At 43.6% G+C, this 9,637-nt stretch overlaps 1 protein-coding gene across 2 annotated transcripts in view; it reads left to right on the forward strand.

Moving 5' to 3' along the window:
- The window catches only part of MPPED2 (metallophosphoesterase domain containing 2), a 180,962-nt gene extending 173,875 nt beyond the window's left edge, over window positions 1–7,087 (forward strand). For both annotated transcript variants that reach the window (XM_014545215.1, XM_005873070.2), the window contains exons 6-7: window positions 2,493–2,606; window positions 5,695–7,087. In XM_014545215.1, the coding sequence (XP_014400701.1) occupies window positions 2,493–2,606; window positions 5,695–5,813 (233 nt within the window). In that variant the 3' untranslated portion in view covers window positions 5,814–7,087. The remainder of the gene's footprint in view (window positions 1–2,492; window positions 2,607–5,694) is intronic.
- The last annotated feature ends 2,550 nt before the right edge of the window (window positions 7,088–9,637 follow it).

The following is a 9,637-nucleotide window of genomic DNA, read 5'->3' on the forward strand; positions in this document are numbered from 1 at the left end:
CACCTCCGAGCTGCCGAGTGCTGCTTTCCCACCATTACAGTGTTCTGTGTGTCACAAAGACACAGCGGAAGGGCGAACCAGGCCATGAGCTGGTGGCACATTTTAATGCTGGAAAAGCAAGAGAAGGGCCATTACAGTGTTCTGTGTGTCACAAAGACACAAAGACACAAGACACGGCGGAAGGGCGAACCAGGCCATGAGCTGGTGGCACGGCGGAAGGGTAAACCAGGCCATGAACTGGTGGCACATTTTAATGCTGGAAAAGCAAGAGAAGGGCGCCAGGTCTGTTGCAGATGAGAGTCTGTAGATTTGTATACTTCTGACGTTTTCAATGCTTCAGAACCACCACTCCCACGCTTTTTCCCTCCTCCGTATTACCCCATCCCATGGTTTAAAAGATTTTACTTATGCACAATCTTTATCAAGTCATAATCAATTCATTTTCATATTTTGCAACCGTAGAGACTAACTACAGCATTAAGTCGCTAGTGAAATATTCTGAGTTACCCAGTGAGATCCTCCAGCGATGGCATCCCAGCCAACTTGGTGCTTTCCCCAAGCAGCCTGGTTGGGTGCAGGCATGATTCCCCATTGGCTGTTTACTGTGAGGGACTGGGGCATCCTCGGCATAGAAACATTTACATGCCTGAAGTATTCTTCGGAATATAACTGTGGACAGATGGAGTGATCCACAGACTTCATCAAGTCATTAATTTTGGTACAAAAGTAAGTGGTAATAACAGTGAGTCTGAATTCTAGCCTCCTAAGAATTAAGATGTCCTTAAAAGGGAGGCTACCATCTCTCTCTTTATAGTAAAAATGAAGTGTCCAGAGAGTGGCTGTGCGTAGAGTTGAGTAAGCTCTGGAGTTCCAAAATAAAAGTACAGTGGGGCCTTGACTTACGAGTTTAATTCGTTCCGAGACCGAGCTCGTTAACTCAAATTACTCTGTCAACTCAATGCAAAAAAATCGGCTAGAGACAGCTGGTATCTCAAAAAACTCTTTAGTTGGGACACTGGTAAGTCAAGGCCCCACTGTATAGTGATTGGGATTCTTGTGCAAATGCTGGATAGGGAGGTGGGAGTGGGGGTTGAGGGTTGACCTTGAAATTTCCCCTCCTGGGAAGGGAAGCCACCACAACATAGGACTTTACTATTATGTTGTGAGCAAGATGTTTTCTCTGGATATTGTATATGAAATGAGATATTTACCCCCTTCAAGAAAAACACATCCACAAAGGAATAGGGAATATGCCAATTGCTGTGAACTAAGGACTTTTCCCTCTAATTAACAAAATTTAAAACCCGTGGTTGGATTTTTATGGGGCCCCCACTTTTATCTGATGTTCTTCCCAGACTCTCTGGCTATTGCCCACACTCCAAGGAACATGTCTTTACAGAGATGCATTTACCCCCTTCAAGAAAAACACATCCACGAAGGAATAGGGAATATGCCAATTGCTGTGAACTAAGGACTTTTTCCTCTAATTAACAAAATTTAAAACCCGTGGTTGGATTTTTATGGGGCCCCCACTTTTATCTGATGTTCTTCCCAGACTCTCTGGCTATTGCCCACACTCCAAGGAACATGTCTTTACAGAGATGCTAAATCTTCATTTCCCCAGTCTCGCCAAAGTGGGATAAACTTGTCTGTCCCTTTGTGCTGGATCATTTCTAAATAATAGAAATCACCTAATGGAGGTGTGGAATGGATTCCCACTGATTATGATTTAGCCTTTCATCCCACCTGCCTTCTTGATGCCCCCTCCTGTTAAGGCATGTGGATCATAATCATTCAAATAGCTGACTTTTGCTATAATTGATGTCAGTTTTTATGGATTTTCTGCATTAAGTGTAGAACTAAGTGGCTTTTACATAAAGATAGTCAATTAGCCCTGGCTCCCTGCATGCCACCACAAGGTCACCATTGTTGCCTATCATTAGAGAGGAGGCTGGAGGAGGAACTTGGCGTTCCCAAGCTTTGGTCATCAGGAACCTCGAAGGGTTAAGAGTTGATGTATCTAAAGAGAGCTAGGTATCTTGTGGCCAGTTTGCCCGCAGTGCCTCACACATTGTCTCCTCTGAATTACCTTGGAAGTAAACTGCTAACGTATAATAAAAAAGGAAAAGTACTGAATTGGGAGAGAAAGAGATATTATGGGGCTGCCAGGAATAAGTGTCATTGAGCTCATGAAGAAGATTTGAAACCCATGGCTGAATAAATCAAATCCCTCACAGGAAAAAAAAAAAAAAGTTAATTAGCAGGAAGGAAAAAAAAAGGAAACCAAAAAAAAAAAATTTTTTTTTTCAAGAACCTAAAGAAGACAAAGTGACGAGTGAAAAGTTCCTTAAAAGCCATTGTGAGCTTTAATGGGGAGGCTAGGATTACAGATAATGTAATAAACCTTCTGTGAGTTATGGCTTCCTGAAAGTCTAAATGAAGCCTTACCTGAAGAAAGAAAATTAAGAGTATTGATTGCATTTTGCCCTTAGGTTTTCGAGACTGGGTTCCAAAGGAGCTTCAGAGAGTGGGCTGCGTGGAGCTCTTAAACACAGTGCAGAGGCGAGTTCGACCCAAGCTCCACGTGTTTGGTGGAATTCACGAAGGTAAGACCAGAAGAAAGGAGTTCATGGCATATTGTGTCATTACCCATGATCTCCTTCCACAGTGGAGACCTTGGCTGTCCTGGGAGTAACTGGAGCAGTGGTTTTCAAACTCTTTCTACCAGTGGAACCCTCTCATCACATAAAATGTTAGGAGGAACACCTGCACATAAGCTGATAAATATTTTATATGGAGCTGCTCTATTTTAAACAGAGTAGAGAGAAGGAACCAGGTCTGGCCCACCTTATAGAAAACCCAGACTTCCCCTAAACAACTCCTGGAGTTTTGGGGCTCTGATGATGAATTTTTGATAACCACTGCAGTAGAACAGCCGTGAAGTAATAAAAGACAGCCTTTCTCTTCAAGGTTGTTAGACTAAATAACTCCCATGGCCTCTTCCTACTTTTAAATACTGTGTTTCATAGCAACTCAGGAAAACAAGACAGTCTTCAAAAACTAACCAGCATGACTCAGTGGTTGAGCATGGACCTATGAACCAGGAGGTCATGGTTCAATTCCTGGTCAAGGCATATGCCTGGGTTGTGGGCTCGATCCCCTGTCGGGGGCATGCAAGAGGCAGCCAATCAATGATTCTCTCTCATCACTGATGTTTCTATTTCTCACCCTCTCCCTTCCTCTCTGAAATACACACACACACTAACTTTGGACATGCAGAGAGAGCTGTATAACAGAAGTGGCAGGAACCAGTACATTTGCAAATAGACATTTTCTTGCTAACCTCAGAAAACCATTTCAGACTTCTCAGAAATCGTTAGCACTATTAGCTCCGGCTGAGGTTAAACAGAATAATTAAATCTCCCCTAAATGGGAACTGGTCCAGTTGCCGTTTTCTGCCTTTCCGAGTAAGCTAGAGTCACGTTCACAGAACCTGAAAGTCTTCCAAGGACCTTCAGAGTTCTAGGTTTTGTCTGTCCTCCATTTTGCAAACCAGTGGGAATTGAGCCCTCTTTCGTGGGCCTTCAATTTTCTGGCCCTGCTGGTCTCTCCCAGTTACACACGTCTGTGTGCAGTGGGTATGTGTACTTAGGCAACCACCATATTCTCTCCATCTCCTGTGTATAGCTGTTCTCTAAAGTTATTCAGAAATCTGCATTTGAGGTGTTTAGGTCTGTGTACCTGATGAAGCAAAAAATAAAAAACAACACAAAAAAACCCCACCCACAAACATGTTTGCTTTTCAAAGCCCACAAATCCAGTGGCTTCCTGGTTTAGGCAGGTAATACAGAGCATATTGGAAATCATCCTACTGAGGCCAGAAACAGTAAGCGAGCTCCAAGGATAGGCCCTAACTGAGTGGATGGAAAGCAGGGGTGCAGCTCCCCAAGGGTGGGTGTCACCCTGCGCTGACCGAGCTGTGTTCCCTGAAAAGGAGCACACCTCTCTAAGGCTTGATGCATGATATGGGGGCGGGGGAATGGGAGCTCATGTCTAAACAGCATTTCTAGGGGCAATGATCAGGTTGGAATTCCTGCAGCATGCCTAATGGGTTTGCATTTCATCTTTTTTTTTTAATCATTTATTAGCTTTAAACTAGCCAGACAATTGAGGAATTCCACTGAAGTCCCAAAATAATAACCTTACTTAAAAAGGAAGAGATCATATTCAAATAAACTTGTCTCGATTTTATTCGCTTAAGACAGCTGAAGAGGGCAGAGAGAGGGCAAATACCAGCCTCCTGATGGAGAGAGATAACAAGACTTTCTGACCCCAGAACTAAACAGTGCACAGTTTAAATGCCTCTTTTCTTTTCTTAAGAGAGTTTTCCATTGACCCTCATTAAGCTCTCCACAGGCTTACTTGGAGAAACTGTAGCAATTTGGAAGGGGGAGAAAAAAAACCCTTTTCAGTTATTTCTGTAAGTCCTGGTCATTTTATTGTAGCAATTTGGAAGGGGGAGAGAAAAAAACACCCTTTTCAGTTATTTCTGTAAGTCCTGGTCATTTTATTTTCTCATAGGCATATTTTTTCGTGCTGTGGAGCCTGATACCAACATAGAGTTACAAACTTCATTGCAGAGGCTCTAAGCCAGTGGTTCTCAACCTTGGCTGCACATTAGAATCACCTGGGAATCTTTTGAAAATCGTGATTTCTGGGCCTCATCCTCCGGAAATTCTGTTTCTTTGTTACTAATGTTGTGGCCCCACCCCATAACAAAGAAACAGAATTTCCAGAGGATGAGGCCCAGAAATCAGGATTTTAAAAAGATTCCCAGGTGATTCTAATGTGCAGCCAAGATTGAGAACCACTGCTCTAAGCAAACAAGGTATCCAGGGAAATGGGCAAATTGGCAAACATGCTGAAACTTTCAACGTGTCAAACATTATAAAAGGATTTGTACCTACCAAAGACCCAGAGAAAATGCCTTAGCTTTCTTCCAGTAGGTCACAGGGGATCTATACTGCATATGGGAAGTGTTTTAGCTTAAGCCGGTGTCCAGGTGAGCTTAGGAAGCAGTGTCCTATGTGATGTTTCTCCAAGTCACTTGGACCTTTGATTACTTGACTCTTTTGAATGAAATGGAATTCAGACCAAAGCCACACACTTCAAGTAAGATATGATCACTTCCAGTTTTCTTCCATGGAGGCAAGTGTAGATATTCTTTCATAGCCTCCTCTCCCAACACGCCCTCCTTCTTCATTCGTCTGGAAGCCTGGCGGGGTGTGGGTGTGGGTGTCCCTGAGTTTATGTTACTCATTCTGTCCCCTAGAACTCAGCAGTTATTTAGCATAGGGCTTTGAAATGAAAATCCTATTTTAAAAAGAGGGGGGGAAATTTTTATATTCTCCCTAGTAAAGGCATTTTACAGCCTTTTCCCTGACAGATCTAGTATTTAAATAAGGAAAAATGAATCACTTTTCTTTGAAGTAGAGAATTCTCCTTTTAAAGAAAGTAGAATAAAATCTGGAGGCCGCTTCTGAAAGCAGTTATGTCTGAGGAGGCTCCAGTGAATTTCATCTCACTTCCCACTGGCAGAGATTTGTTTTGTTTTGTTTTCCTTGCCTGATGGCCCTGCATTGAGTCACTATTATTTGTGTATATGGCAGTAAGCGTGACACTGTCTCCCCACAGGTTATGGCATCATGACCGACGGTTACACAACCTACATCAATGCCTCAACGTGTACAGTCAGCTTTCAACCGACCAACCCTCCAATTATATTTGACCTTCCAAACCCACAGAATTCCTGAAGCTCTGAATGCCCAACTGGAATGTGAGGGAAGGTCTATAAACTGCCATTTTTTCTAATTATAAATTTACATTCTCTGACTTGTTTATTTCCAAATCCTGTGAGTTCTTTTTGTAAATTGCTGGAACAACAACAACAAAAAATGATGCTAAAGGTTGTGCTTCTTCTTTATTATTATTATTATTATTTTTAAATGGGGTATCCATTTGAAATCAGAGGAGCATTGTGAATTTGTAAAATGACTTCTGTTTTCTCAAAGGCCACGCCATTGTAAATTGTTAGTGTTCGCCAAAGGACAGCCAAGCTTTCTTTTTAAAAGGTGATAAAAGTCTTATTTTAATATGCTTTAAGCTGGAAGAAAAAAAGAAAACAGGTAGGCAGTGTTTTAAAAACCAACCAGATTTGCACAACTGTTTAAGAGTATTGTTTGAACTGTTTTACTTTTTTTGATGTTTTGTTATTATTGTTTTCTTGGTCATGCTTCTTTTCTGCAGATGGGGCCCAGATTTATGGGAATCTTTTCAACAAAAGTCGGCGTGGAAATAGACTTCCCCTCACACTCTCACTCTAAAGAAAGTTGTGTCAAGGGAAGAAAACAGCCCACGTCTTAAAGGATGGCTTAGCTAGTGAGATCCATACTGTGGTTATGCAAGGTCTCCTTGTTTGTTGCTTTTAAATTATTTTAGCTTTAAAAAATATGGAAATGGAATCTGTCAAGAGCAGGTATTTCATGCAGTACAAAAAAAAAGAGTGTGCAAGACTCCTTTTTAATATGGGTTTATATATATAAGTATTTTTTGTGTATTATGACTAAGTTAGGAGTTTACTATTGCCAAGGATGGTAGAGCTGCAAGGGATGCTGTATAGCAGGGCATCCGGAGGCTGAGGAGCTCACACACTTTCTCAGAACTCAAGGTCTTAAAGAGCTTGAGTCAAATCTAGGTACAGTTACAGGCGTGTATAGACTTAAATGGATGCAATGGAAGCTAACGAAAATAAGGCTTAGTTGTCCTTTATATTTAAATACCCTGAATTGTCTTCTTACTTCCTCTCCCTCCCCCCATTTTGCACTGTGTGTCGATGCAATCTTCGCTAGCACAAAATATTGTCGCTAATAGTCATTTCTGTTTTCCCATTGTAAATGCTGTTGAGCTTTATTCTATTTTATGTTACCTTGTTAATGAAATTTAGAAAAGCAGCTGTTTCTTTAAATTTATTGTGATATTCTATATCTAGCGGCCTTTATATGCAAATAAAATTGCAAGATTTTTAAAACGGTGCTGCTTGGAGGGTTGGCTGGTGGGAGGATGGTGATTGAGCCCTGTGGAAGGGGGGAAGGGGTTATTCATATGCAACATCAGTGCTCCCTTTTAAAAGAATTAGAATCGGTGACATTTTTTTCTAATTTTCAATAAGTTTTTATTACCCACCATTCACGGGCTGGCAGGTGGATCGATAAGGCACTCAGTGTACTCTCTCCTTCCATCACGCTGTCATCTATCTTGCCATAGGTTTCAGAGGATGAAGATTTCTCTTTAGCCATTGTCATTTCTGTGGGAACAGAGTGGCCATGCAGTGAAGTCTGGAGCTTCCACTGTGCACGGGAGTGGTCGTGAGAAAGCAAACCAGGGGGTAATAGAGTAACCGCTGCACATTTCCATTTGTCCCCAGGAGCAGTGGTCATCTCCCCCTCACTGTTTTTTTAATGATGTGTGCCACTAAGATGCTGCAGCAGCCAGGAGGCGGCAGGCCTTGGGGTAGGGAAAACAGTGTTACCTCTTTTTTTATTTTCTCTGAAGAGCCATTGAAGAGGAGCAACATGTCTTCGAATCTCCAGTAGATCCCCAAAGTCTACGTTCCGGTGCCTGTGGAGCTGCATTCATCCACACCTCCCGTCCTTCCGATCTCCAGTAGATCCCCAAAGTCCCTGTGGAGCTGCATTCATCCACACCTCCCGTCCTTCCCACCCACTGGCGATTCTTTGGGGTAATTCCAGAAAGCGATTCTTGATTTCAATACCAGCAGAATAGAAAGAATGTTCTAGGCCAGAAGTCCAGCTCAGACTCACATAGAGTCATCTTGGGCCATCATAGTTTCTCAGTTCCACCGAGAGCCTGCGGTGGACGCTGTCTGAGCCAGCAGAGCAGACACCCCAGCTTCCCACCCGGAGGTGGCTCACAACCACAGTAAGCAGCTAAGACGTTCTGTGAGCAGTGAACCCTCCTCTGACCTGCTCCATCAGCAGAAGAGGGTGTGACTTCAGGCCCTTTCTAGGGAGCTGGAGTGAGAGGTGGACTGAGTGGATATTTCATCCAGTCACTGTACCAAGGAGCTAGGCTCAGACTTCTGGAAAAGCAGGCGTTCCAGAAACAGGGCGCTGATCATGATGACAGGTGTGCGTGCACAGCCCTTGAAAGCACGTCGGGACACAAACTAATTAAGCTTAGCACTTACTAAAATTGCTTTTCACTGTGTGGGGGCAGGAAGCAGCCAGTCTGCAGAATCAGGCTCAGGGACAGAGCTTCCTTCAGCCGCTCCAGGTTCACCACTTCCTAGGCACGATCTGCCTCCAGCGGGGCCAGAAGGACTGTCCAAAGGCCAGAGGCTGTCTCTGCTCGGCCTTGGAACAAGGAAACCTTAGAAATGGCTTTGACAGACTTTCTATTTTTCCATTACCAGGCACTCGGCTGAGCAGGCCTCAGATTTTGTTTCTAATCCTCACAAAACCCTTGGGAGAGGTTACCTAAGCCTCCCTTTATAGACGGGAAACTTAGGTTCCAAAAGTTGAATAACTTTCTCTAGGAAAGTAGAAGGTCCAAAACCAGGTCTGTCTGACTCCGTAGTTCATGCCCTTTTCATCACCCTGCCCCTGGAGCAGAAATCAGAGCTGATAGAACACTGGGGATATTTCCTATCAACATAGCTCTGTGATAACATCACGGCCAACCACCTCCTCTCTGCCTGCAGCAGAGCCCAGTGGCTGAGAGCACAGAGCCTAGAGCCAGGTGCCTGCGAGTCCTGACTCCACCTCCGACTGGCACCCTGCTGCTTGGGCCAGGTATGTACGGTCTCAGGGGTGATGGTGAGGTTGTTGTAACTTGTAATATGAATTAATATTTGGAGATCACTGCCCAGGATCCAGGAATGGTGCATGTGCGTTTGTTAAATGAGGTGCCCCAATCTGCCTCGAGATTCTCCGGGCAGGACCTGTCTGTTGACTCTTCGCCCTCAAGAGCACAGTGGCACTATTTCTGAGAAACTGTGTTTGTTTGCATTCCTTGGAAACCATACTGAACCTCCCTTAATAAGAATATGAAGAACCCCAAGGACATTTGCAAGAGGCAGATAAGAGGTCCTGCCTTTTCAGTTTGCGTATCATAGTTTGCAAAATCCCTTCTAATCTCTGAATAGGAAGGGACCTGTCTTCTTTCATGTTGCTTTAAATGGCATCCGTGGATCTCAGCATCTCTCTCCCCTTCAAGACATCTCGCCATAGTGAATTTTTTTCTCCCAATCTCCTTTTGTCTTATAAAGTTGTTGGGTGTGCGGGGTCGCTGAAATCGCTTTAAGAGGCAGGTTACTGTTAATTCCGACAGGTGGCCAGCGTTAAGCCTGCCTTCATCTCCATCACTTAAGTAAATAAATACTGTGACCCAGGTCCTAAGTAGGGAGAAACAGAAGCTTGGAGGATTTGGGATTTGTCAGTTGCAGATAAAACACTTGCTGTGCCCAGAATCCTGCTCCCCTCCCCAAACCCTTATCCTGCAAGGAAATGCTGCTTCGACAGAGTCTACATCCATATACTATTTTGGTTTCCCAGTATCT

Source organism: Myotis brandtii, unplaced genomic scaffold (assembly GCF_000412655.1).
Source record: "Myotis brandtii unplaced genomic scaffold, ASM41265v1 scaffold399, whole genome shotgun sequence".
NCBI classification, from domain to species: domain Eukaryota; kingdom Metazoa; phylum Chordata; class Mammalia; order Chiroptera; family Vespertilionidae; genus Myotis; species Myotis brandtii.